This window comes from Giraffa tippelskirchi, chromosome 11 (assembly GCF_054371585.1).
Source record: "Giraffa tippelskirchi isolate mGirTip1 chromosome 11, T2T-mGirTip1v1.2.pri, whole genome shotgun sequence".
In the NCBI taxonomy this organism is placed as follows: domain Eukaryota; kingdom Metazoa; phylum Chordata; class Mammalia; order Artiodactyla; family Giraffidae; genus Giraffa; species Giraffa tippelskirchi.
The window spans coordinates 106,520,517-106,547,903 of NC_137285.1; the positions used below are offsets into that span (position 1 = coordinate 106,520,517).

The 27,387-nt window shown below is 45.6% G+C and overlaps 1 protein-coding gene across 1 annotated transcript in view; it reads left to right on the forward strand.

Moving 5' to 3' along the window:
- The first annotated feature begins 2,061 nt into the window (after positions 1–2,061).
- Positions 2,062–27,387, forward strand: part of TECTA (tectorin alpha) — an 81,851-nt gene continuing 56,525 nt past the window's right edge. The window contains 7 exon segments of the mRNA XM_081541620.1: positions 2,062–2,125; positions 5,354–5,487; positions 8,120–8,407; positions 12,496–12,633; positions 12,991–13,156; positions 18,821–19,233; positions 25,262–25,832. Coding sequence (XP_081397746.1) covers positions 2,062–2,125; positions 5,354–5,487; positions 8,120–8,407; positions 12,496–12,633; positions 12,991–13,156; positions 18,821–19,233; positions 25,262–25,832 — 1,774 coding nt within the window.

Consider the following 27,387-nt stretch of genomic DNA (forward strand, 5'->3'; position numbering starts at 1 on the left):
AAAACAGAGTAGAGTCTATCAGTGGCAACTGTTCAAAACCAGAGAGACAAAAAAAAAAGACTTTAGTAGCAAACCAACTTCATTTAAATGTTGAAGGCAGCAGCTTTGTTTGGAGTTTTAATCCCATGCTGGTGGATGCTAATTCTGTAACATTATACAGTTCCCTTTTTTTGGGTACAAAGGTAGAAGGGGGGGTTTCTTTTTTGTTTTCAGTGCAAAGTGATTCTGATCAGAAAGGACCAAGGTTTCAGCTCCAAGTAACTGACATTTCCATCTGGATCTACTTTTTTTTAAGGGGTGGGAGTGGGGAGGTGGGGAGAAAAAGGTCTAGTTTTTCAGGAAAAGAACCTCTCTACACAATCCTGAAACTGATCTTTAGATTTACTTTTCCTTAATCAATAGGAAAAAAACTTGATTGCAACTCAACACTTATCTGACTCTAGCACAGGACTAACTGAATTTTTGGTTTTAAGAGTAGGGGATTCAGACATCATTTCAGGAATCAGAAATAATTGGCAGCAAGTGGGGGAGAACTGACATGAATTCTTGTTTTACCTAATTTTTTCCGGGTTTACCAAGATCTGGCTTAATATTTCCGACTCACTTCCTCCAGTCCCTGCCGAACAGGTTAGTGACATTTTTCATAAATACAAATATTTAAATGAATCCTCCTTCCTGCTCTCTGAACTGTTTCCCTAAGGACTTCAGTCTTAAACCTGCCTGACATCTCCTTCTGCTAAAAACTGTGTGTGATCTCTGCTGAAGTCTTAGTCACGTTTGCAGCAAAACTGACAAATATTTATGATGTGCTTGAGATTTCAATGTGCGTGCTTGACAGCTGAAGATTTACAATAAAACTCACAGAGGAGGTTCACTGATTTTTCCTTGGAAGTTTGGCTGATGAATTGTGATAGCTTCCAATAATAAGGGAAGGGTTTTTATTTTTAAGAGTGCTGCCGGGAGCAAGCTTCAGGGTTTCCCCTGCACTCGCTTCGGTCCAGGGGTATGTATAACTGGGAGCTTGCATTTTAGCTCTACGGAGCGGTGCAGACTGTCCAAGGGTAAAGCCACCGGTTCAACGGATTGTAACTAAAATGAAAACAAGTTCACTTTTGTGATGTTCTTTCTCTAACTAATTTGCTGCGACTAATGACTTGCTTTTGTACTGGATTCTATTTGTATTGTAATTTCAAGGAGCCATCCTGACATGATTCTTTTTTTGTTATGTGTCTATTATTTATTTCACGTTTGGATGGCCAGTGGACAGAGTCTTATACTGCCTGTGACTCTGGTCAGCACTTCAAAATGATGGCCTGGCTCCATACTTTAGAAGAGGGGATGCATGTGCATGCTTGGTCGTGTCCGATTCTTTGCAACCCCATGGACTGTAGCTCGTCAGGCTCCTCTGTCCATGGAATTTTCCAGGCAAGAATACTGGAGTGGGTTGCCATTTTCTCCTCCAGGGGATCTTCCCAACCCAGGGGTTGAACCCGAGTCTGTGGTGTCTCTTGCATTGGCAGGCGGATCCTTTACCACTGAGCCACCTGGGAAGCCCTTAGAGGAGGGGACAGCAAACTCTAAATCCTCCTACCTGTAGGACCACACTGTGCTTTAACTGACTTTTATTGGATCTTGAATGAAAGCTGTTGTGAAAATTAGAGAGCCTGGTCTCACAGAGGATGGATGTCTGTTCTAGAGACAAGCCAGGCGTCTTTCGAGTGAGGTGCTGGTTTTCAGGGCTCCAGTAGCTGGAGCAGAGATGCCTTTCCTTGACTGGTTGTTTGCTCATTGATTCTATATAATTTCCTGACAACTTAAGTGATTCATTACACTTCCAAACTGCTTCTCATGGGGGAATCTAATTTGTCCACAAAGTATTGAATTTAAGAGGCCCCACCAGCATCTAGGGCACTCCAGCCTGACTCAGAACTGTCGATGCTGTTATGTGAATGCTCTATGATGCTTGTGATGTGTCTTGGGATTTGCCACCAAATGCACCTGGTGTTCTGTTTACTCTGGCAAGCTGGGGATTTTTTTTCTTTTTCTGTTTAAAATTCCAGGATGAATTATTCATCATTACTTAGAATTTGGGTCTCTTCCATCTTCGCAGTTGTATGGCACCAAGGTGAGTACTACAAAATTCCATAAAGCTCGTGATTAGCACTCTCCTGAATTTATAAAGAGACGCTTTTGTTGGAGCCATGATTGTCAGGGCAGGTATACATGTGTCTACTGTTATAACAAGAAAAATGTAAATTAAATTCTGTTGTCAAGGGCAAAATATATTAACTTTGAATGATGTTCACTTACATCCCTACTTTTTCTTATTTCATTTCGAACACAATTTGCGTACACCGGGTTGCCCCTTGTAAATGGAGTTGGTCTTTAAGATAATGCAAATCATTTTCATTGAAAGTATACAGGGTTGGTGCATATGCACCCTGTCCCTGATGACTGATTCCAATGAAGGCACTGAACTGGTGGCACAAACTTAAAAAAAAAAATACACTTATTTAAGCCAAAATCAGGAAGGTTCAATGACATTACTGTCAGTGACTTGAGTCTCAGTGACCATTTACAATGGCCAAAAATCTAAAACTGCAAGTGGAATAAGAAAATTATTCCCCTCTGTGATTTCTTTTTTCTCTATGTAGACTGCCTGGGGTAGGTAAAAGATTGCATGGATTTCTTTCTACAGTTTTTGAATTTTAGACAAGAAAGGTAGGAAAGTTTATGTTATTATTATTATTATTGAAACTTTCCTGACTAAAATTCTAGAGCATCTTTCTTGGTTTTGTTTGTTTAGTTGAACGGACACATGATCACAGTCTGAGGGAACAGATGTTTGAGGCGTGTGGAGCCCTACCATTTTTCTAGGGTTGAATAAATTGAAGCAGCTGTATCGGGCAGGCCACGGTGTGAAACCCCACAATAATGAGTCCCTCTGCCCCTCACCTACTGCTGCGCTAATAAAGTATGTCTTATTTTTTTGGGGAAAAAAACTTCTGGAAACATAGTTATGTTACTGTAAATTCCCTGCTTAAGATCAGCATGAATAAGGAGTTTTCTTTTATTAACTCTGATGCTATCGATAAGCCATGCTGTTAACAAGTCATATTTTTATCATGGTAATGACTTCTGAAGTGGAAATTACTGTAGTTTAAACCTACTCTCTTTTATCTTTCATTAAACATCTTTTTTTTTTCATTCAACAAGTATTTGCTACATACTTGCAATATTAGATATCCTGATTCTTTGTATTCTTATATTGAAAATTTTTGATTGTCCATTCTTTTCCTGTCCAAAATCATGAACTAGTTAGGATCACTCATGAAGAAAGAACTCTTGCAAATTTGCATTGCCTTTGGAGCAGAGAGAGAAGTTAGAGTCTCTCTGACCATCGTTTTCTGTCTCCTCCAAGAGGGATGAGGAGTTTCCATTTCCTTGGCAGATCAGCCAGTGCCGCCCTGAATACAAATTAATCTTTCCATTCAAATGATTACAATTCAGCGTGAATCAGGCCCCTATTTACACTTGGGCATCACTCGTAAGAAGTTCCCCACGAAGGATAAATCCATAGCAAGATTTGATTTATTATTATTATTAATTTGAGAAAGCTCATTACCCTTCAAATTTAATAAGTACCTGTATAGAATACTATGATAAGGATCACAAAGAAATTTTTTAAAAAATTCCTCCCTTCTAGGAATTTGGAGTTTGTAACATCTATGTAATTATGACTGTTAGAGAAGAATCTTTTCTTGTCTACTGATTGTGACACTAAATAAAGCACGTGAGCCGAGAGCCCCTGTGATGAAATTAATTATAGCACCTCTGAAAGCTCCTCCCTTTGGCTAGCTTTGCAGAGACTTCTTCAGGCTGGCTTGTTCACTAAAGACCAGACTCCTTTTCCCCGCTTTCCTCTGATATTAACCCTTGGCAACAGAGGAGCTCTTCCTCCAGGCAGACCTCCTGGAATTCCCTTCTTCAGGAGGAGAGAAGCTGGCACCTGGCCCTGCTGAGTGGCTTTCTGGTCACTCTGTTGCTCTCTTCCATGAACTGCTATCTGCTCACTAAAAGACTCCCAGAGGAGCAGGGCAACCCTTGGCAATTGCATCACCAGCCTATCAGCTCTATCAACATAGAGCAGGGACTTTTCCAAGGAGGGCCCCCCTCCACCCAACCTGAGGATGGGGAGTCAGCCTCTGGACTGTGGCAATCAGGTACCTCATGAACTGTCAGCAGAAGCCCCAAATGGATGCACTGCTGTCCCTAGAAACTAACACACATGTTTAGAACATGGAAGAAAAGATGATGTCCTATTGCTCTATTTTCATCCAAGAAGAGAAAGGACACAGGCAGAGAAAAAGTATTAGTGGAATGTAATTAATTAATGTAATGTAATCCTGGATGTAGATTAGTTCACACAAGCCATTGGACCTGATCACTGGTAATGAAGACCCTAGAGAAGCTGTCTAATTTCTATGAACTGGACCACCCTTTGCAAGAGTTTGGATGAGAAACTTTTGAGAAATAAGCGAAGTTGCCAAGAGAGGTGATGACAGGGTTGCAGGAGGTGAGGTGTATGTGTCTGTGTGATGACTCTCACCTTTGACCAGGGTGCTAAGTCGGATCCCCGAGCCTCCTCTCCAAAGAGCTCACAGAGGCCCAACCTCCTGTGCCCCAGAGTATCCCATGTCTGTCTTTGTAAACAGGAGCTGGGCAGAGAGCCTTCTCGTGGGGCTGGAGCTCAATCAAGGTCATTCATGGGCCACTTACAACAAACCCTCTCCTCCCACCCTTGTCCGAGATCCAACTATCGTCTGTTTCCTCTGGGATCTGCTATCTTCTCCTATTGTGCAGTGGGAAGAAGGGGACTCCTTTCAGGAAAAGTCTTGATAGTAGAATTCTTGACCTAGGAGGGAATTTCAGAGCCACTGGCCACGTTCTCTGTACGCTGCCTTCTGATCAAGGATCAAGCTGACTAAGCCCCACCAGGCCCAGAGGCACCTACCTCTCAGTGCTCTGAGAGCTCCAGGCAGGGTAAATTTCACAACTTTCCAGCCAGTGATAACCATTGCTGTCTCCTAAGTGTATGAAAATACAGAATGAAGCAGGAAGTGATTTCTCTTAAGGAGAAACGTCATCACTTCCATGCTCCTTCCATGCTCCTCTTTCCAGAGAGATCATGCACTGTGTCCAGCTGAGGTTTAGGATAAATGAAAAGCCCATCCAACATGTGTGCCATTTGTAAGATTTACTGGAAGAATCTGGCTCTACTGGGTGGGAGGGAAGCAGCTTGCCTAATGGAGGGGGAATCTGCCATCTACCTAACCACCCTCTCTCTTGACAGTTCAGCCTAGGGAACTCATGTATCCATTTTGGCAGAATGACACCAAAACCCCTAAAGTGGACGATGGAAGCTCATCTGAGATTAAGCTAGCCATTCCCATCTTCTTCTTTGGCGTTCCTTACCGTACTGTCTATGTAAGTGAGAAACAACTTAGCTGTTGCTCTATGACTCTCCCCCCGTTGTTTGTCATTAAGGAAAAGTATTTTTAAATACCTTTTTCTAGGACTCTGGGAATGGAGGATTTATTGGCAGCCCAGATGACGAGTTCTGAGATTTCATGAGCTGATAGGTTTTATGATTAAGGAAGTCAAAGGTATATTTAATGGCTAATGTTCATAGTAGAGGAGTATACAGGGCAATAAATTGCTTGTGTGGGTGATTAAACACTGAAGAGAAGCAGAGGCCCCAATGCCAGGAACATTATTTCTGCCACTAGACAAGATAAAAAGATACAGTGAACCACCAATAGGAGTAATCTCATTTTTCTTTCCCTTCTGGGGGTGTGAAGAGTTTAGGCATCTGCTCTTCTTAGACTTCCTACCAATTTGGAGCAGAGTCAGAGCAGAGGAGAGGGGTAATCAACTATTATTTACACGTTGTTTGTAGAACCAGCCACCCTCAAAGGGTCTGAGATCTGCCATAGAGTCTCATTGTCAAAGCTGCATGAAGAAATGGTATCATTTACTGTCAGAGCTCTCCTGGGCTCCTGCGTTCTCAGGTTATTTTTTATTTTTTTACTATTGGAATTGCTGCTAGTGAGACTACTGCACATTGACGAAAAGGTTCAGAGCAATCAAACCTGTCTTTATCTTTGGCTTTAAAGAATTGATGAAGAAAATGTAGATTATATTACATTCCAATTTTTCCTATGTTCTGCCCTGGAGGAAGAAGTCAAACTCTGAACACCTCCATCTCTGGTCATCTCTGTGTCTGGGACCTCTGTCTTCTCTGTTTTATTATTGATAGCTCAGGGCTAAGTCCCACTGGAAAACAGTTTCCTCTTCCATTACATCACCCATGGTCCTTGAACTTGCAGCATTAGCACCACCTGGGCACTTGCTAGAAATGTCACTTATCAGGCCCCACCCCAGACCTATGGAATCTGGGAGGGGGGCAGCAATCTGTGTTTTAACTAGCCCTCCAGGGGATTCTGATGCCCACAAAAGTTTGAGAACCACTGCCTTTAACTATAGAAGATAATCGAAACACATCTGAGTCATCATAAACTTCCTCTGCTAGTTTGTGTGTTATAATTACACCATTATTTCCGAGAAAACACATTGCTCTGGCATCTTGAAATGCCCTTTATGCTCTACTTACTGTACAGCCTCCTTGGTCTGTAACAGGTGATGGTAAGTTTCTGAATACATTGACCTGATTTTGGAGATGAGAGGTATTCTCAGGGCTTCCATTCTGGAAGCCTTGGTCTCCTAGACCACTAGCCAAAACATGTGTATTTAGTTAAGCTCCTCTTTCTCCTTCACTGTATTGTGTGACATGGATTCTGAAGAATTCTTGCTTTTGCAGAAGGAGGGTCCTTAATTTGGGGCAGACTTATTTGAGGGCAAATTGTTCCCTGAGTTTCCAGAGTCATGTAGTCTTGCTCAAGATTCTGGGTTTTTGCTGACTTGCAGACAGTTGACTCTCAATGTCTTTGTAGTTAGGTCTCCAGCTTCTTTTTCAAACCACACACCCTTGCTTCCACAATAGGTTGACGTACCCGTGGCTCAGATACTGATAACTAACCTCTGGGATCTGGGTCACCATTAATGTCCATAATATTTCTAATTAATATGAACCTAACAATAGAATATTTCTATATTGAGGAATTGGAAGGATTCCCATCACTGACATTCCTGCTGTTGAAACTGTGCAAGCCCTTGAGTTAAATGAGCTTCATGAACCAGCTTATTGAGCTGCAGACACAGACAGAGGCAAATTTTTTACAGATCCTGTTTATGAGTATGCATATTGGCTTGTTACTTGCAGTAAGGTTTAGTAATTTAGTAAGCTTACTAAACCATTTACAAATCATGAAGAAATCATTGTAAGATAGTCATTTACATATACAATGTAAAGCTTTCATGTCTCCATTTTGTGCAGAGATTACACAAAGAAGTCCCCAGACTACAAGAGCTATAATGGAATTGGGCTCATCAGTAGATTATTACCTTGTCTCTTTTCTGGGTACAGAGTGGTTGTGACATCAATAGAAATCCTTTAAATGTTTCAGAGTGGGATGTGATTCATCTGAGATCTGAGTTTGATGATGGAGTATTTGATCTATCTTTTACTGACACTCCTCTCTCATCGTATAATAGGGATCAAGGTCTAATACAGAGTTCCTTAATTTTTTAATTTAACTTTTTGCTTCCACGTTGTTTTTTTCTATTTTCCATCTGTAACTCTAGACCTTCTTTATTGTCCACATAAGCCACTGCCTAACTCAACACATACACATATACACACATAATCCAGTAGCGTTTGATAAGTGTAAACAAAGACAGGATAGAGAATATGAAAATGAGGCTGATTATTTAAGAAATAAAGCTGACTACAAATTGAAAGTGAAAAGAAACTGATGAGTTTGTCTGGAAGCAAACGAACCTCCTAGTTGAGCAATGGAACCTGCTGTTTGGAGGTTCTAATTCAGTAGTTTAAAACTTGTTTCCATTCATATGATTAGGCAAACGTCTGTTTTGGTTTATGACTCTGAAATTGTCACAGTCTCAGATCCACTGTGCAAAACCTCTCCTATTTTTGTAGGTCAATAACAATGGAGTTGTTTCCTTCAACGTGCTCGTGAGCCAGTTCACACCTGAATCTTTTCCCCTGACGGATGGGAGGGCCTTCATTGCTCCCTTTTGGGCGGATGTGCACAATGGGATTCGAGGCGAGATCTGTTACAGAGAGACCATGGACCCTGTCATCTTGAAAAGAGCCACCAAGGACATCAGGAAGTACTTCAAAGACATGGCAACCTTCTCTGCCACTTGGGTTTTCATTGTGACCTGGGAGGAAGTCACCTTTTACGGAGGGAGCAGCACCACACCTGTAATCATTCGTATTTTCCATTTTCCACTTCATATCCTGACGTCTAATTCTAATCCATCTTCACTACTCTGAAGGAGCCTAATTGTTAGAGCTGAAGAATGTCGGTTTCCTTGAGTTAAACTGAGGAGTCTTGCCAACTCACTTTTTAGGAAACAGAGGGAGCTATCACACCTAACCAGTCTGGTCAGCTGTAATAATATTTCAGAAGCTGTGTCATCTCTGTCACGAATCACTACAAATGTCTGTAAAGAAGCCCTCCTCACCTTCCTTGTAGTATGTAGCATTTCTGTTTTGCAGGAGAGTGACGGAGGCACTGAGACCCCTTATGATCAGGGAAGAATCAGGAAACCAAAGGTCCCTTTCTCTTACCAGAGGCGCAAAAGCCTCTCTCCATCAGCTAATTTCCTTTTTTTACCCTTTTTTCACAAAACCTGATAGGAAAAGGAAAATAGGGTGCCAGTTTTGGGCCAGATGATCTGGCTCATTTTATTATGTTATGACCTTTTTTTAAAAAATTGTGACCGGGGCTAGAATTATTCATCTTTGATGCTAATTGGAGTGGGCAGTTAAAGTGTTCTCATGAATAAAGTTTCAACATCTGCTCAGAAATCCCAAATGAGCAATCAAATAAAAGTCAAATAAGAAAGATTATCACTGGCATTATTATAGAGATAATCAACTTTTTACATAAAAGGACAGAACAGAGTTTTCAGAAAAGCTTGCCATTTGTTTGGGTGACTTTGGCAATGGAGATCTTTGAAGTAGCAGATGGGTCTTCGATGTGTAATTTCCAGTAAGCAAAGACACTCAAAAATCTGCCCTTTGCTTTCTTAGGATTGTTTCCAATTCCATCTGTTTTCCAATTTCTTTGGCGATGAGTCAGTTGTTTAAGGGTGGAACAGAAACTACTGAGTTAGAGAGAGAGAGAGAGAGAGAGAGAGAGAGGGAGGTGAAAAAGTGCTGTGTTTGCAATTTGTAGCTGCCAGGCAGTGAGCACCCTGTCTCTTTGCACCTCCTGACTGCAGCATCGAGATGCACTGTATCGCTAAGATGTTCTGGACCACAGAAAGAAACAAGTTTAAACAGGGATGCATTGGCTAGAAATAACCTCTAAAGAAGCATACATTTCCCTCTGTCATGTTATGGATTGCTAACAACTCCTCGGGTGATGTTTTATGTCCTTAAGTCTCATACCTTACAGTGTTAGAATACAGGATGCCAGCGATCAATAAATTTTAGTGTCAGTGGGAGAAAAAAAAGAGAAAAAATGCCCATCAAATGCTGACCACCTTTTTAAAAAAAAAACAAAAAACAAAAACCTTCCATTGGCAGTAAAAATGGCAAGATAATTTAGATACTTTCTGGTTTGTACTTTGGAGCAAATTTCTAGACTAGGTGAGGATTCTTTCCATGAGGATGAATGAGGTAACATCTAAGTGCTTTGAGCTCCTGGGAGAGAAAGATGATAAAAATCCTCCAGAGCTGCAGGAATGTCTATCTATCCTTGTATTTGAAATCTGCCCCCTCTCCTGTTTACCCTTATCCCAGGCCTCCCCTTCTTTAGAAGAACACATATCAACAGGCCAATTAAACACAGGGCATGAGAGATCTTTTAGAAGTCCAATAGAAAGTCAAAGGATGGGGAACTGTTTACTTTAAGGAAGGAAAACTAATATTTATTGAGGCTGACCATGAACCCCGGCTGTATTATGCTATGTCTGCAAATCATTTAGCCCTATCTCTGCAAATCATTGACCCGTGGAAGCTCGCCTTCTACTTTAAAGGTGAGGGAACAGGCCCAGAGAGGTTAAGTGACTTGCCCAAGGGTCAAGAAAAGGGATTTGAACCTTATATGAGGCAGAGCAGGGTGCAAGCCAAGTCTCCTATCTCTGAATCCTAACCTCTTTCCTCTGTTGCCCCCACCATGTAGCGTTAAAAGTCCTCTGAAGTATCACAGGGGCTTCCCTGGTGACTCAGTGGTAAAGAATCTCCTGCCGATGCAGGAGGTGCAGGCTCAATTCCTGGGTCAGGAACATCCCCTGGAGGAGGAAATGTCACCCCACTCCAGCATTCTTGCCTGGAAAATCCCATGGACAGAGGTGGGCTACAGTCCATGGGGTCACAAAGAGTCAGACACGACTGAAGCAACTTAGCACAAGCACGAAATAGCCCAAAAGGATTTTCAGGAATTGAAAACATGGCTTTACAAAAACAGATCCAGAGGAGTCTTAAACTCAGGTTGTAGAATTGCCTATGTGTGTGTGTTGAGGGGAGCGGTGTGTGTGAAAGTAAGTGAGAAAGTGCCTGAGGGTGAGCCAGCTTTTGGAACATTCTTAAGGATGATTAGTTGATTATGAGCTGACTTCTGGGGTCAGACATGCTTTGCTTTCAAGACCTGCTTGGATCAAAGATATTTCCAAATTCATTTCAGAAGGAATTCACATCTTGAAGGAGCATCCTGGTCAGAAGGAGGGTGTAGCCTTGGTCCTTGCATGACCTTGATTTTATGCCTGTCTCTTGAACCTGATCCCACAGCGGCCATGAGGCTGACTGCTTGGTCCCCTCTGTGTCCCACTTTGCTCTTTTGTTGCGCGAGGCTGGAGAAGGAGGCACATACCCGGGTGGCTCTATCATAAACGCCATCGGCCGTGGCAAGCACAGAGCTCGAGGAGAAAGTTCTCGGTTACAAAAAGGGCTTTTCTTTACTTGCACCTCTCCTCCCTCCCTGGGACTGTCTAGGATGGGAGATGTGGGGCTTCCAAGATCCTCTAGCCCAGTTTGATTACACAGGATAAGGATGTGGGTGTTCCTCTGCATCTGACAGAATGTTAACCAGGATGGTATCAGGCAGCTGGGAAAATGCTGGGTTTGAACAGGAAAGGTCAAAGCGATCTCTCCTTTTAACTCTAGTTTTACTTGAATTTCCTGAAAACACGCATCAAGGGGTAGGGATTAGCAAAGGAAAAGAGTTTGCTACAGCTCCTTTCTGGAAACTGTTTGCAGGGCTGGTTTGAATTTGTATAACATCTCTGTCCTTAAAAGTTGAAAATTAGGACAGTGTGTAATGACAGTGCATTCAGAGATCAGACTGGGAGCTCTGGCTCCAGTCCCATTTTCTGTTGTTGGATCACTGTGGCATGTCCAGCAATTTGTTTCCCTTAGCCCTCAGTTTTCCTTCTTTAAAAAAAAAAAAAATATTTTGGCTGCACTGGGTCTTCATTGCCCCATGCACAGGCTCAGTAATTGTAGCTCCAGGGCTTAGTTGCCCCGCGACATGTGGGATCTTAGTTCCCCAACCGGGGACCGAACCCGGGTCCCCTGCATTGGAAGGTGGATTCTTAGCCACTGGACCACAAGGGAAGTCCCAGCCCTCAGTTTTCTTAGCTCCCAGGATGTGAATGGGCAAAAAAAATTGCCCATCTTAACATTGGTTGAGGTAGAGATGGGAGGGGGGCGCGGAGAGAATTTTGCAGATATAAAGTGATGCATGAATGCTCCATTAGAGGAGCAATTTCTCCCCACAATGTGCTTTTAAAAAATCACTTTCCAAGCTTCACCTAAGAGAGGGGAAGACATCTCACCAAAGTTAGCCGTGTTTTCCAGGAAGCCAGAGAGCAGGGCCCACGCCACCGCTGGAGTCACACCGACTGGCATTTGTGTGCCCCGCTCCCCCTCCCCCATCCCACCCCACAGTTCTGGGAACAGGTGCTCACAGCCCTCTCCCCGACCTGACGGCTTCCTATAGTTTATTCTCATGCTGCCATCTATAGGTACTCAGGATTATCACACACTGAGCCGGCCTCTGACTTTCCCTTCTGGTACCACTCAGAGATGTTAAGAGGGGCGCTGAGTCAGCCTCTAGGTAATTCTCAGGCAATTTCTCTTCTGGATGCACAACCCCACATATCTTGCTTTTCCCACTGGAGGCGAGAACATATTCGGAGAGAAGGCAGAGCAAGAGGTGGCCTGGGAGCAGCTCTGGGCAGCTTGTGGGTGGGGAGAGGGCAGGGTAAAGGAAGCTGCTACTGGGGAGATGATGGGGAATGCGAGTAATGAGACCCCTGCACCCACCCATTCTCATCCTGTAGGTGAACACCTTCCAGGCCGTCCTGGTATCTGATGGCTCCTACACATTCACGCTCTTCAATTATTATGAGATCAACTGGACCACTGGGACTGCAAGTGGTGGCGATCCCCTGACGGGTCTTGGGGGAGTGATGGCGCAGGTAGGTGGTACTCTGGGTCATTCTCTACCTGTTTCTGAAGCACTGCACTCTCTGCCTATGCTCTCAGCATCCTGGGGCGGGGGGCGGGGATCTTGCTTTGAATTGGAGAAGTACGTCTGGTCTAGCAGGTGCACTGAGGGACTACTCTCGCCTATCTTTGCTACCTTGATCCAGGTAGTGGCATGAACTAGAGGGCCTTTGTCACCTGGAATGGTGGCTCCATGGGGTCCAGGAAAAGTTAAAAGTTTGTCTCTTGATTTCAGGTTGTGCTGGGCTCTGAGCATAAGACGTTGGGTATGTAGACCAAATGGGGATGGTGTGTCTGCTCAAAAGTCTGCTCTTTCTTTTGTGCTCTAGGCGGGATTTAATGGTGGAAACCTCACCAATTTCTTCAGCCTGCCGGGGTCAAGAACCCCTGATATTGTGAACATCCAAGAGACAACAAACGTCAACGTGCCAGGTCGCTGGGCATTTAAAGTTGACGGGAAGGAAATTGACCCAGCCAATGGCTGCACCTCCAGAGGTAAAGGCATTTCCTCTTCTCTGAGGCAGAGCAGGGTTTGTTTAGTTTAGACTGACAGGCAGGCTTTTAAGCCTCGGGGCGGACTCATTGCTGATGCCTTACTCTTTTGACACCGCTCGGCTGGATAATGGAGATCAAGGTAATTTTAGCATGCGCATTCATCACTCCGGGAGCTGAAGCCTGCATTGGCCACACTGCCATTTCTGAGGTCTTTGCCTGGGGTGTGAACACAGCTCCCCACTGGGAACTACTGCGAAGTTCTGAGGCTCCTGAATGATTTCTCAGCCAGAGGGACAGAAGGGAGCCCTCCTGTTTAACATTATTTTTGTTGTTGTTGTTGTTGTTGCCATTTCCCCCTTTAAATTTTCCTTCTCATCTTTACTCCTGCTCTGCCATCTGCACTTTGTAAATCCATGGGAGTGGGCGAACTTGAAGCATCGCCAAGTCTCTATGAGAGTAAATCAGTGCTTCCTAGTATGATTAGAAACAAAGGGGAAAAAATGTCATAGTCTTTAGGGCAGCTTCTCCTAAAATCCTTGAAGCAGTGGCAAAACACGCAGGATTTTAGGGAGAATCAAAGCTAGCTTTACATCTATGTCAACAAGCTATAAGTGAACCTCTGTGGGTTTCCTTTACATTGACATCCGAAGTTTGGAGCCTTCTCTGAAATATCAAAACCTCTTTGAATGTGCAAAACAGCCCAGGACTCTCACAGGAACGTCCTGGTTTATAGATTCCTGCCTTTTATATGTCTAAAAGTATTCAGAAAACAGGATTTCTGTTCATATTTCTGCTTCTAGAAGTGGAAGCTATAGCAACCAGAATTAGTAAATCAGCCATTCATCTCCCTGTCCATCTATCCACCCATCCACTCACCCACTTACCTATCCACCCAACTACCCATCCATCCATTCGGCCATCCAACCACTACATCCTTCCAAATGAGATGCTAGCCATTCTCTTAGGTGCTGAAGATGAAGTTGCTCTGGACTCCTCTGACCCTACCACAGTAGAGAAGACAGCTGTGGACTCAGTGATGAAACTGTGCAAAACCTGTGATGAGGGACGCCAAGTGCAGGGTGCTGTGTAAGCGCAGATGACCTGGGGAAATGTGTCCAGATGCATAAGAAAGTTATGGTTTGGGATGAAGCTTTCAGGAGATCTCTTTCCGTCCTTCCATTGAAAGCATGGCCCAGAGACCTGTGTGTTTTGGCAGCCTTGCTGCTGCTGCTGCTAAGCCGCTTCAGTCGTGTCCAACTCTGTGTGACCCCATAGACAGCAGCCCACCAGGCTCCCCTGTCCCTGGGATTCTCCAGGCAAGAACAGTGGAGTGGGTTGCCATCTCCTTTTTCAATGCATGAAAGTGAAAAGTGAAAGTGAAGTTGCTCAGTCATGTACAACTCTTTGCGACCCTATGGACTGCAGCCTACCAGGCTCCTCTGTCCATGGGATTTTCCAGGCAAGAGTACTGGAGTGGGTTGCCATTGCCTTCTCCCTTGGCAGCCCTGGGGGTTTCAATCTGTGTAATAATCAGAAGAGCCATATTCACCTTCCCTGGTAGCTCAGCTTGTAAAGAATCTGCCTGCAATGCAGGAGACCCCGGTTCGATCCCTGGATTGGGAAGATCCCCTGGAGAAGGGATAGGCTACCCACTCCAGGATTCTTGGGCTTCCCTTGTAGCTCTGATGGTAAAGAATCCTCCTGTAATGTGGGAGACCTGGGTTTGATCCCTGGGTTGGGAAGTTCCCCTGGAGAAGGGAATGGCTACCCACTCCAGGATTCTGGCCTGGAGAATCCCATGGGCTGTATAGTCCATGGGGTTGCAAAGAGTCGGACACGACTGAGCGACTTGTACTTTCATTTTCGTATTCACCTGGCCTGAAATGCCCACACCCTCTGCCCCCTCTGCCCCCATCCCCTGTGCTGCAGTCACACTTATCAAACCTCTGCCTTTGCTCTGAGGGAAGGTCGTTGGTGAAGGTGGCCAGCCTGGGCATCGTTGCCTGTGTGGACTCTGTCAAGTCCTCCATGTTCTGAATAGCAAATAAATGCTTAGAGCTAAGCCAGTATTAAACTGGACAGAAAAGAACCTAGCTCCAAAGCTCACTAGGATTTCAAAGACTGCGCTCTCCTCCCTTACACAGTGTAAACACAGCTTCATCTGAGGTCTGTAAAAGACACCAAACCACTGCCCCATTCTCTCTCTCCCCTTTGTGGCCCGGCCTGGGGACCTACCCAATGCCTCTCCCCTTTGTCCAAGTGTCACAAAGCTGACTGGCTGTGGCCATGCTGCCTAAGGGCCGGGTGACAGCCTCTCCTCGGGTCCCAGGAGTGAAATGCTGTGATAATGGAAAACTACAGACTCACAGAGCTATGGGGTTGGCCAGATGCCAGCCGTGCACAAAGTCCTCACTTTGACTTCATTCTTTCTCCCACTGAGTGATGGCTGTGGGTTTCATCTACAGGACAAATCCAATCTCCAACCACAGACTGCTGTGCATTTTAATGTGCCACTAGACATATATCAATCTAATGAGATGGGGATTTGGCCTGGGTGATAACAGGGGAAGTGTTGCATAGAGTGGGTTTATTATATCATCATTTTGCAAACAAAATTATCTCAGAGAGTCTAACTTTTGGTCCAAACCTCCTCTATTCAAAGGCATTTCCCCCTCATTTATTGGAAGGCTGAGAAAGCAGAAACTGGAAATTATACCGAGTGGAGGCTGTTACAATATATGCAGCCTGGGTTAGTGCCAAAGAGCGCTGAGGTTGGAAGGGCCTGTCTTCAAGGCTGATGCATATGACCTACTGGGAATGTGAATACGTCTATTATCTCATTCGGGGGCCCTATTCCCAACAGGTATGAAACAGAACTGCCCGCTGAGACCTAATTGTTCCTGTTGGGCAGATACTGAAAGGACTGTCACCGGGGCAGCCCTGCCTCCTGCTTCGGCTCACCTAGCAGCCTTGTGCTCTGTATTAGGTATTCGGGGTTTTTTAATTTTATTTATTTATTTTGGACAGAGTCAGGTCTCAGTTGCAGAATGTGGGATCTTCCGTTGCAGTTTACGACCTTCTCTGTAGTTGAGCTGCATGGGCTCAGTTGCTCTGCGGCATGTGGGATCTCAGTTCACCAACCAGGGGTTGAATCCATGTCCCCTGCATTTGAAGATGGATTCTTAACCACTGAACCACCAGGGGCTTCCCAGGTGGCACTAGTGGTAAAGAACCTGCCTCCCAATGCAGGAGACGTAAGAGACAAGGGTTAAATCCCTGGGTTGGGAAGATCCCCTGGAGGAGGGCATGGCAACCCATTCCAGTATTCTTGCCTGGAGAATCCCATGGACAGAGGAGCCTGGTAGGCTACAGTCCATAGGGTCACACATAGTCAGACATGACTGAAGTGACTTAGCATGGAACCACCAGGGAAGTCTTCAAGTATTCAGTTTTATAAAAATTTGAGAAATCTTTTCCAACTACAGTTTCAAACTATAGTTATTCCTGGCGTATGATATTGTTTATACTTCTTAACATTGCATCTTTGATATTTTCCTTTTCAGACATTCTCAATGTACAGATGCTTCTACCTTATCAACCTGTGCCAGCTTTTTCTAGTGTCTCTGTTCCCCAGGAGGCAGGGATGAGAAAATAGCCTTGTCCACTTTCTCCAGGGTGGAGCACTGAGACAGGAGGAAGTTAGGTCGGCGGTCTTGGCAGTTGATGGCAGACTTGTGACCACTGCTCGGTTCTCTTGACTCAGACCCCTGACCAAGGACTGGATCACAACCCCCAGCCCAGAGGTGCTCCCATGTCCATTGAAGGTTGATATGAAGAACTGGCAGATTTCAAGGGTTTTGGTGGGGGGAAATCATTCATTTAGGGAAATGGTTTTAAAGACTGAGCACCTTCCAAATAAAGAGAAGTAAGTATTTTAAAAATTAGCACATCTCAGTTGTATCACGACAGGAAGTATATGGAAACTCTCGGTTTTGCACTCAATTTTTCTGTGAACTTAAAACTGCTCTGAAAATAGTTTATTAATTTTTTTAAGAAACTAGGAAAAAAATTAGCACATTGCTTAGAACCAGTCCCCTCTCCGCCTCATTTTCCTCCTGACCCAGATTTTGTCAAGAAGTTCTGTCCAGTGAATAAAGAGTGAGAAGGGCTAGACTTAGACAGGGCCTAGGGTGGGTCAGGAAGATCTTCTGGAGAAGGAAACGGCAACCCACTCCAGTCTTGGAAATCCATGGACAGAGGAGCCTGGTGGGCTAAGGTCCACGGGTTGCAAAGAGAGGTACATGACTGAGCATGGAGCAAAAAGCTGAGGGGAGAAGTTAACTCATGTAGGTTAAGTTCTGTCTGAGTAGTGTCTGCAAGATTTGTGAGCCCACGATGTTGCCAAGTCAGAGGTCAGCCTTTTCCAGCATCTTCCCAGGGAGCCTGGGATTTAATTTTGTGGGTCTGACTCCTAATTCTTTTCTGGCACCTACTTGTTACCAAAAGGTATGTGTATGTGGGTCTGCCTGCTCACCACTCAAAAGCCAATAGACAGGCCGGGTTGGTAGAAAGGAAAGTTTGCTTTATTTCAGATGCCAGCAACTGGGGTGGGGGAGGGTGGAGGGTGGCAGACATCTGTCCAAAGGCTGATTCCCCCACTCCCTGCTGCCGACAAGCAGGGTGTGAGAGCTCTTAGAGACAGAGTCGGGCTGGGGGGTTACATGCAGAAGCAGCACAGTCATCCTAACAGTCATCTTCAAATTGGTCATCAGTGGTCTGACCAGCATCATTTTGATGGTTTTAATCTTAGTTAATCTTCAGTTCCAGGCTCCATTTGTTCCCATTTTTTGTGGTCAGTTCTTGGAATTGTCGCAACTCATGTCCTTGGTACAATCTGGTCATCATGTAGTTAACTTTTCCACCTGCTGTTTTAGTATCTATAAGACAACTCACAGGATATGGCTCAGAATATTATCTATAGCCCTTGAGAAAGAACTAAAGGTCCCTGATTGGGTTGAATGGCTACATTATTATTATTTAGTCTCCTTTGACTGTTTTCCCTTGTTCCCACATTTCTCACTTCTCTGATTAAGCTCCTTCTTTGACTGAAGTGTTCCACAGACAAAAGGCAGGCAGCAGTCATGGTGGACTGGGGGCAAGGAACATAGGGTTCTGCTCCGTTTCATACTAAGTTTCTCGAATGAGCGGATGAGTGAATGAAAGAACACATTAGCACATGAGCCAACAGTGTTGCCAAGTTACCTGAGGGGGCTGGGCCTTCATTCTGAATACCCTTCCTCTTAATGTCGAAAGGAAGGCAAGGGCGGCTGTGTGTCCTGGCCTTTCCCATGGAGGGAGACAATGTGTCTTTCCCTTGAATGAGAGTGTGCTCACCAGCGGCGGAGACAGTGTTGCCAAGAGCTTAGGCTGGGTTCACACACACTCGGCTTGGAATCCCAGCTTCACCATTGAGCTGCTGAGTGATTGAGATGAATCATCTAACTTCTCTTCAGCCTCAGTTTCCTCACTTGACAACAGAAGGCAGCACTTCGTATCTAACAGGGGTTTCTGTTGTGGGTTAAATGGTATAAGTCAAGTAAAGCTTTCAGCCCGATGCCCGGTAAATGCTCAATAACTATTAGTTCTGCTGTCCTTACTCCCCAGGACAGTTCCTTCGGCGAGGGGAGGTATTCTGGGATGACCTGAACTGCACCATCAAGTGCCGCTGTCTGGATTTCAACAATGAGATCTACTGCCAGGATGCCTCCTGCAGCCCCTATGAGGTGTGCGAACCCAAAGGCAAATTCTTCTACTGCAGCCCAGTGGAGACCAGCACGTGTGTGGTGTTCGGGGAGCCGCACTACCACACGTTTGATGGCTTCCTCTTCCACTTCCAAGGCTCTTGTGCCTACTTATTGGCCCGACAGTGTTTGCAGACTTCCAGCCTCCCCTTCTTCAGCGTGGAGGCGAAGAATGAGCACCGGGGGGGCTCAGCCGTCTCCTGGGTGAAGGAGCTCTCAGTGGAGGTGAATGGCTACAAGATTCTCATCCCCAAAGGAAGCTATGGAAAAGTCAAGGTGAGACCCTCTCCACCCTCCATGGGGAGATGGGGAAGCTGGAGATGCTTCATCCTGGGGAAGACCTTCCCAGATCTACTGGTTCTGCTGTTTGCTGTTGGTACCAAAGACATGCATGGCTCTTCCTGCCTTGCAGTTACCTTGTAAAATTGTTCATGAAGCTAAAGTCTGTTTGTACGAGAGCTAAGCTTTCTCTTTGACACATCTATCTGCTAGGTATCTTAATGTAAATTTAGGTTCTTAGTTCCCTTATACACACACATGCACACACGCACATGTACATCCAATCTCAGAAGTAACTGGGACCAGAGGTAAATTTAGTTTCTCATGGACCTGGCTTGAAACAGTGGTAGCCACATGGCCATGCCCTGGAGTCAATGTAAACACAACATACAAACCCATAATTCACTACAGTCTTTGATTAATAATCCTCACCCCACCCACTCATTCTGTTTGCCAAAGAGCTGTGGCTTCATTCTCAGAGAAACCCCTAAATTGATTGGTGTGTCCACAGGCACTGTCTAGCCAGGCAGCTAGAGTAGGCTGGGTGACTTCTTTAGTGAAACCTGGATGGAAAGTTACAGTAATTGCCCAAATGCTCCTTTAACACAACCCCCCTCCCCCCACCACACTCCTGCTTGGAATGCAAGAGAACATGGATCTCTATGGTTCGGTTTGGTTCGTTTAACCTATGCAAATGATTCCTGTCCCCATCCACCTGGATATCAGGACAGGGCACTGACAAAAGAAAGAGAACAAAAAGCCACTAGCAATTACTCAATTTGTGGAGACCCCAGTTTTCATGATGTTGATGAAGACCCTGTGGCAGCCGTGTATTTATTCAAGCAGTAATAACCAGGACCACAAGGGGCTGATTGCTGCAACCCCATGGAGTCCTTAATCCCCAAGCATGGAGGTCATCACAGAGATTACAAACCAGAACGGATGCCCACACAGGGAGGTCTTTCTTTTTATTTTAAAATACGTTTTGTAGTTTTAATTGATGCAGTGTGCCCAACGAAAGGCAGGACCGAGGAACTAATTCCACTTTTTCTGGCTCTGCCCTTCCTAGGTCTGTGCAGCGTATCAGTGTCATAATTAGAAAAGTGGGCTATTACTGTGGTTGAAATGCCAATTTGCTTGTTATTTGGTTAGTCTCCCTAGAGACAGCTCTGTAAATCAAATCAAAGGTAAGAATTTGGCTGCGGAAGTTTGGAGTTTTTTCCTTTTTAAATTTCTCTTGTGCTGTCGAGCAGGACATTTGTCCTTGCAGATAGATGCTAACATTTCTAGCTAGAAAAATGCTCACTAGCTCTCCCCTACCCTCTTATCTTGTGGGGATCATGTGTACAATATCTGTAGTTGAAAAAGAAAGCTTCATGCTTTATTCCTATTCATGCTTTATTCCTATTTTCCATTTTGATTAAAATTCTTTTCCCCTCACAGTCAGACTCCTTTTTTCTTTTAGAAGGACGGGGCACCGCCAGTGCTTTCAGGCCCAGCAGCTCTGCTAATTTTGTGTGGCTCTCTTCCATCGTCCGAGTGGAGGGCACGGATTCCTCAATTTTCTGTAGCGACAGGGAGGTGTGGATGTGAATGTAAATGTTTCAGAAAGAAAAGGTTATGTGATTCCAACTGCAAGCGAACAATGGTTCCCTTTTCCTTTTGCCAAATGGCTTCCAAGTGCCTCTGAATACACCTGCCCTGCCAGGGGAGGGTGGCTCCATGGATGGCAGAGCCCCCACCCAGGGTGACGTGGGGACAGGCGAGGAGAGGGTGTGAGGCAAGAAGGAGCCTGATTTGCCTGCGAGGCAGCCGACTTTCAGACGTGCCAGGCCAGCAAACAGACCTTAGGAACGGATCGCCTTTCTCCATATGGTAGGGTTAGGAACTGGGTTCTGAATATGCATTTCCCCCTTTGAAATGTTCTTAAGTGACAAAATAAACAATTTAGGATTGTATACGTTAATAGGGGCAAAAAAAAAAAACAAACCTACCCAGCACCTATATATAGAAAATGTCTCCTTCTACCTAATACTTATAAGTTTTCATCTTTCTCCCTCAGATAAAACAGAGTAGTTTAGGGTGCAGCAGGGAAAAGAGGGACAATGCCAAATAGCTCATGGTGACAAAGAGATCAGACTCTGGGGTCAGATCTACTCAAACCCTGTGCCACCACTACCAGCTAAGAGGCCTCTTTGAACCTCACTATGTCCATCTACAATATGGGGTCACTGTGTTGTGTCTGGAAGGCAGGGTACTTGGCTATAGTTTGGACTTGACTCCCTCTATTTAGCCCCAGACAGAGGCAGCAGTGAGCAGTAGAAAGTGGGAGGGTCCTGTCACCCACAAATTATGCAAGCCTCGAACCTCAGTTTCTCCATCTGCAAAGAGGGGAGATGATAAAGATCTTATTAGATTTTTCTGAGGATGAAATAGGACAGCCACTTGTGTGATAGCTGGTACAGAGCCTGGCACACAGTAGGCACTCGATACACACTTGTTCCCACAATGCCATTCCCACCAAAATCTTTTCTCATTCTAAGACCTGTCCTTCTATGATGCTACTTCTCACTGCTCTTCTGGGAGAAATAGGGTTGTGGGCCAGCAGGAGGGGGTTGCCTGGAACACAGGGAGAGGAAGAGACACAAACAGAGAGACTCATCAACATTGGCTCATCGGAAGCTGAGGACTGGGACACCAGGAATGAAATAAGAAGCCATGTGATGGTAAGAGTCCCCGAAGCTCCTTCCCCGAGCTCTGTGGGATACAAGCACAGGACATGTGGTTGAAACTGAGACAAGTATGAGAGAGGAAGGGGGCACAATGACCACTTATGTCAGGAAAAATACCTGGGCAACAATGATGGTCAGCATAGGGACATAGGCGTTCTGAGTGGGACAAGATCAGCTGCAGAGAAACCAGGGGGGCAGTAGCAACATCCAGGCACAGTCCCCGCTCTGTGGCTTCTGCTCTGAGACGCAACAATTGTCCTTTTTTTAGCAGGAGCTGAGTGAGAGGAGAGGAGGACATTCAGCGAGGGAGGTATTTGGCATTTACAATTATACCACCTTGGAGAAGATGTCCCTCCCTACATCTCAGCACAAAACAATACACAATAATCACCCAGCACTCTTGCTGGGTGACCTCCCTTAGAGCGTGGCTCTTCTCATCTTTGCAGGCTAACTTGCTGCCTGGGAGATAAGGATGAATCAGTCAACTCTAGGGGATTTTTTTCCTACTTCTAACTCTCATCCAATGGCTTACATCTCAAGCCTGTTTTTTTTTTTTTTTTGTCCCCTCCCCTCATTAAGTCTTACTAATCTCTAGGGACAGAGAATTGCAATTGGCATTGGCATGGTAAAACCTTGGGAGCAATGCTCAGTCAGTTTGTTGTCTCAAATCCTAGACAACCCAGAGAGTAGCAGCAATGGTGGCACTAAAGACCCTTGATGTTTCCATGTGCCAGAAACCAGGACAGGTCAGGGCAGCCTGGACAAACAGTTACAGTCAGCCCACCCAGGACTGTTCTAGGACTAACCATCTATCCCAGCCCTCAAAAAGTGATGTCCAGAGGTGCCAGGCAGGGTAAGTGTGAGAAAGAAGAAAACAAACTCTATTGAAGGCTTATCAAGACACTTACTCTTGGGATTCACTCTTGATTCTTTGCCCATTTCTCACCCCCACCCCCCACCCCACCCACATCCCGCAAAAAGCCCCAGGTCCTGTGGAGTATCCTCCACCAGCTGGCCCTTCTCCACGTCTGTGGGCAGGTCAGGCCTTGCCCTCCATTGTCCCTGGCCTCCAACCCCAGTTACCTGCCTGATTTCTCTGTTTTTAATCTCCACTTGGGCTTCCCAGGTGGCTCAATGGTAAAGAATCCACCAGCAAGAGAGGTGGGTTCAATCCCTGGGTTGGGAAGATCCCCTGGAGAAGGAAATGGCAACCCACTCCATATTCTTGCCTGGAGAATCCCATGGACAGAGGAGCCTGGTGGGCTACAGTCCACAGGGTTACAAAGAGTAGGATTCAACTAAGCAACCGAGCGAGCATGCCATCTCTACCTACTTCAATACATCCTTCCCAGTGGCCAGAATGGACTTCCTCAAACACAAGTCTGACCATTTCATTCCCTTGCTTAACATTTTTCAGAGCTCTTGCTACAAAAGAGAAATCCAAGTTGTTTTTTGTTTTCGTTTTGTCTTAAAAACAAACTTTTTTCTGAGATCTGTTCCCAACACAGAAGCCAGAGCAATTCTCCCAAAACGGAAGTCAGATCTTGTCCATCGTTTGCTCTGCGTGCCCTCTCGGCTTCCCTGAGAGTCACAGCCAAGGTCTTTACAGTAGCTGACAAGGCCCTGCCTGTTCTGGCTGCCCTTATCTCTCTGACCTCACTGACCACTGCCCTCTCCTGGCTCTCCACTCCGGCCACATGGCCCGTGTGTCCCCAGTGTGCCCGGCACACTCCACCCCAGGGCCTGGCTGTACTCTCTGCCCAAGCCACTCTCACCCCAGGTAATGGCATGGATTCCTCCTCATCCCAAAGGTTTCCTTCCCCGAGGGGCCTTCCCTGACCCTCCTATTTAAAATGGAAAATTCTCTTCCCTAACACTTTGGACCCACATTCCCAGCTTTATTTTCTGCAGAACAGTTTTCTGGTGTTGTTACCTATTTTCCTCATTGGGTTTGTTTGTTGTTGGTCTCCTGAAGGGAAACAGCTGTTCCAAAAGGCACATTTTTGTCCCCAACTCTTAGAACAGAGCTGGACACGCAGAAAGGGCTATGTTGTTGACATCTGTTGGATGAACAGACCCTGCTTGTGTCTCCACCTTCCTCTCCAGCCACCCCTTCCCTCTGCAGTCCAGCAACACCCGATGACTGTCCTCATATTCATGCAGCTCTATCTAACCGTGCAACTTCATTCTCTTGTCCTGGAATTCTCTGACCCCTACCTTTCCTTCAGAAGCCACTTCTGTTTATCTCTGAAGACTCAGGTCAGACTTGATTGCCCTGAAAAAGCTGATATGAATGCCCTCTCCCCAGGCTGGACCAGTGGTCAGGTACCCTTCTCCCACTGCATCACTGCATCACCTACGAATGCATATTTTAACTGGTACATTAAAATAATTGATATTTGTGTCTCTCTTCCTCAGTAGACCAAGAATTCATCAGGGGCAGGGACAATTACTTTTTTTAATTCTTTTTTCTCAACACCTAACATAGTGCTTGGTACCTAGTAGGTGTTCAAATTTGTTGTATTGAATGATGACGTGACAAAGTCCTGGTATCAGGAAGTGACAGGGTGAAATACTCAGGGAATAACACCAAGGGAGCCTCAAAGCTTGATGGTGTGGGATAGTTTATAGTGCCCCTGCCTGCTGGGAGGAGTGTCCAGGGGTGCCAAAGGCAGTGCGGGGATCATGGAAAGAATGTGATTTGAGCTGAGACTTAAAGAATGGATTTCGAGGAGAAAAGAGGAAAAGCTAGGTAACTAGTCTTTCAAGGAAAGACTTGAAGCTGGCCTGAGAGCCAGGCTTCCCAGGGGGTACAGTGGTAAAGGATCTGCCCGCCCATACAGGAGATACAGGAGACACGGGTTCGATCCCTGGGTCGGGAAGATCCCCTGGAGGAGGAAATGGCAACCCACTCCAGTATTCTTGCCTGGAAAATCCCATGGACAGAGGAGCCTGGTGGGCTATAGTCCATGGGTTGCGAAGAGTCAGACATGACTGAGCATGCACACATGCCTTGAGAGCCAGGCAGGAAGTGTCGACCACCACCTGGTCCCCAGAGGGGTCTAGAGTGGCACTAAGCAATGCATATCTGTCACAACTCAAATGCCAGCCTGCTCTCAAGGGTCCCGGGGGCCTCTGCCTTCCTGGAAGGCAAGCCCCGCCCTCCGGGGCCTGAGCAGCTTGGGGGCCACACACTCTGGGGTGCTGAGTTGCTCCTCCTTTTCCTGATCTCGGCTGGACCCGCTACCCTGGCCTCTGCTCACCTGCCTTTTCACTATTGCTGTTGTTGGCAGGTTAATGACCTAGTGGCTTCTTTGCCCGTCACCTTAGAATTGGGGGCGGTGAAAATCTACCAGAGTGGCATGTCTACTGCCGTGGAAACGGATTTTGGGCTCTTAGTGACATTTGACGGCCAGCACTACGCCTCCATCTCCATCCCAGGCTCCTACATCAACTCCACGTGCGGACTCTGCGGGAACTACAACAAAAACCCTCTGGATGACTTCCTGCGCCCTGACGGCAGGCCGGCCATGTCAGTCCTGGACCTGGGAGAGAGCTGGCGGGTCTACCACACCGAGTGGGAGTGCGACTCGGGCTGCGTGGACAACTGCACTCAATGCGACACGGCCACCGAGGCTCTCTACTCTGGTCCCGACTACTGTGGCTTCCTCAACAGGACGGACGGCCCCCTGTGGGAGTGTGGCACTGTTGTGGACCCCACGGCCTTCGTGCACAGCTGCGTGTACGACTTGTGCAGTGTGAGGGACAACGGGACCCTCCTGTGTCAGGCCATCCAGGCCTATGCCCTCGTGTGCCAAGGCTTGGGCATTCCAATTGGAGACTGGCGAATCCAGACTGGGTGTGGTAAGCTGCATCTCGTCCACACGGAAAGCTGCTCATGTGCAGGGGGGCTGGGAGAGGGTTTCTGGGCTCCTCAGAGAGCTCCCAGTTAAGACATTACCTGAGAGTCAGGGTGAGGTTGAAGTATCGCAAATGATAAAGAATGAACTATAAAAGGATCTTGACCTTTCTCCCCAGCCAAAATGGTGATCAGAAAACAAGAAACCACTAATGAGCATCTGTGGTCTGGAGACACGGAATGTGTGGCCAGAGTAGGGCCATTAGCAGTAGTGGCCAAGGCAAGGCTGACGGGGGCAGTCCAAGCTGGAGGTGTCTACCTCTGAGGCCATTGCAGAAATGTGGACCCTGGCCTGGGGAATCAAGGCCGGATTTGGGGAAAAGAATGAACCATCCAGATATGTATATAGAACCCACGGCATTTTTGTCCTTGGCTCTTTCTTCTTCACTTGCAGTCCCTCCAGGTTGTATGACTCCTGCTTTGGAGCATTTCAGCTGGTCAGGGAAGGGGCAGTAGACAGGGCAGGTAGAGGCTTTCTAAAATGCTGGGTGGTGAGGAAAAGCCCTGACAGTGTGGGAAACCTACCTGCCCCCTTGGAATTACACTTTTGGATTGAGTGTTTGGAACCATTTAGCTGTTTTATGGTTTCCTCCTAGGCAACTTTCTCTCCATAACTACTCTTCCTAGTAATGTAAATGTTAAAAACCAGCAAACAAAAAAAAACAAATCACCTGTTGGAATTTTGTTTCTTTCCTGGTCCTTAGTTTTCTCCACAAGAGTAAATAGCAAATTATACCCCATGCATTTGAGAGTGCTATGGAGGTGAGATTCTTAAAGTTTCTTTCAGTTCCAAGGCCAGAGGGCAATTTTTTCATATCAGTTTAAATTGGCTTCATAGAAATTAATATACATCAGAATCAATTCTTTCAGAATTAATCAAGCTATTAAAAGACAATATATTTAAGTTATTTTTTTTATTTTTTTGCTGTGGGGACTGGCCAGCCTCTGTAATGCCTGAAGTATCCAAATGCTGACTCAAGCTGACACTGACTATGACTTCTCTTTAATCCTTGTATAATCTAAGAGCATCCAATTGCCTAAATTTTTGCCTATCATGGCTAATTTTTTCTAGTGGTACTGATTTCCTACCCTCCACATTACTCTCTCTCTGTCTTTCACTTTAGTGGGATGAATTAGATTTAATTCAGAGAACTAGTCTACCAGGCTCTTAAGCACCCATCTGTTGGATTCAACCAGACCCAAACCAGAGTCAGATGTTCTTAAAATAAGAATTGAATGCTTCCAAGGCAAGAAGGGCCTTTGGAAGGCATCTAGTTCAAATCTAGTCTCCTGGGGGAATGGGCACACAGGTTCTTTTCAGATAGCCAAGGTTCGTTCTTATTTTTCAAATCCCAGAGAATTCATTTTCCATCTCCTTTGGTCCCTGTTCAAAAATACACTTTTTCAAATTCCTCCTGTAAGAGTTACCTGTTTCATTTCTCTTGCAAATTGGATATATTTCCTTCTAAGAATGGGGCGTGCTCTTTACAATCAGACCAA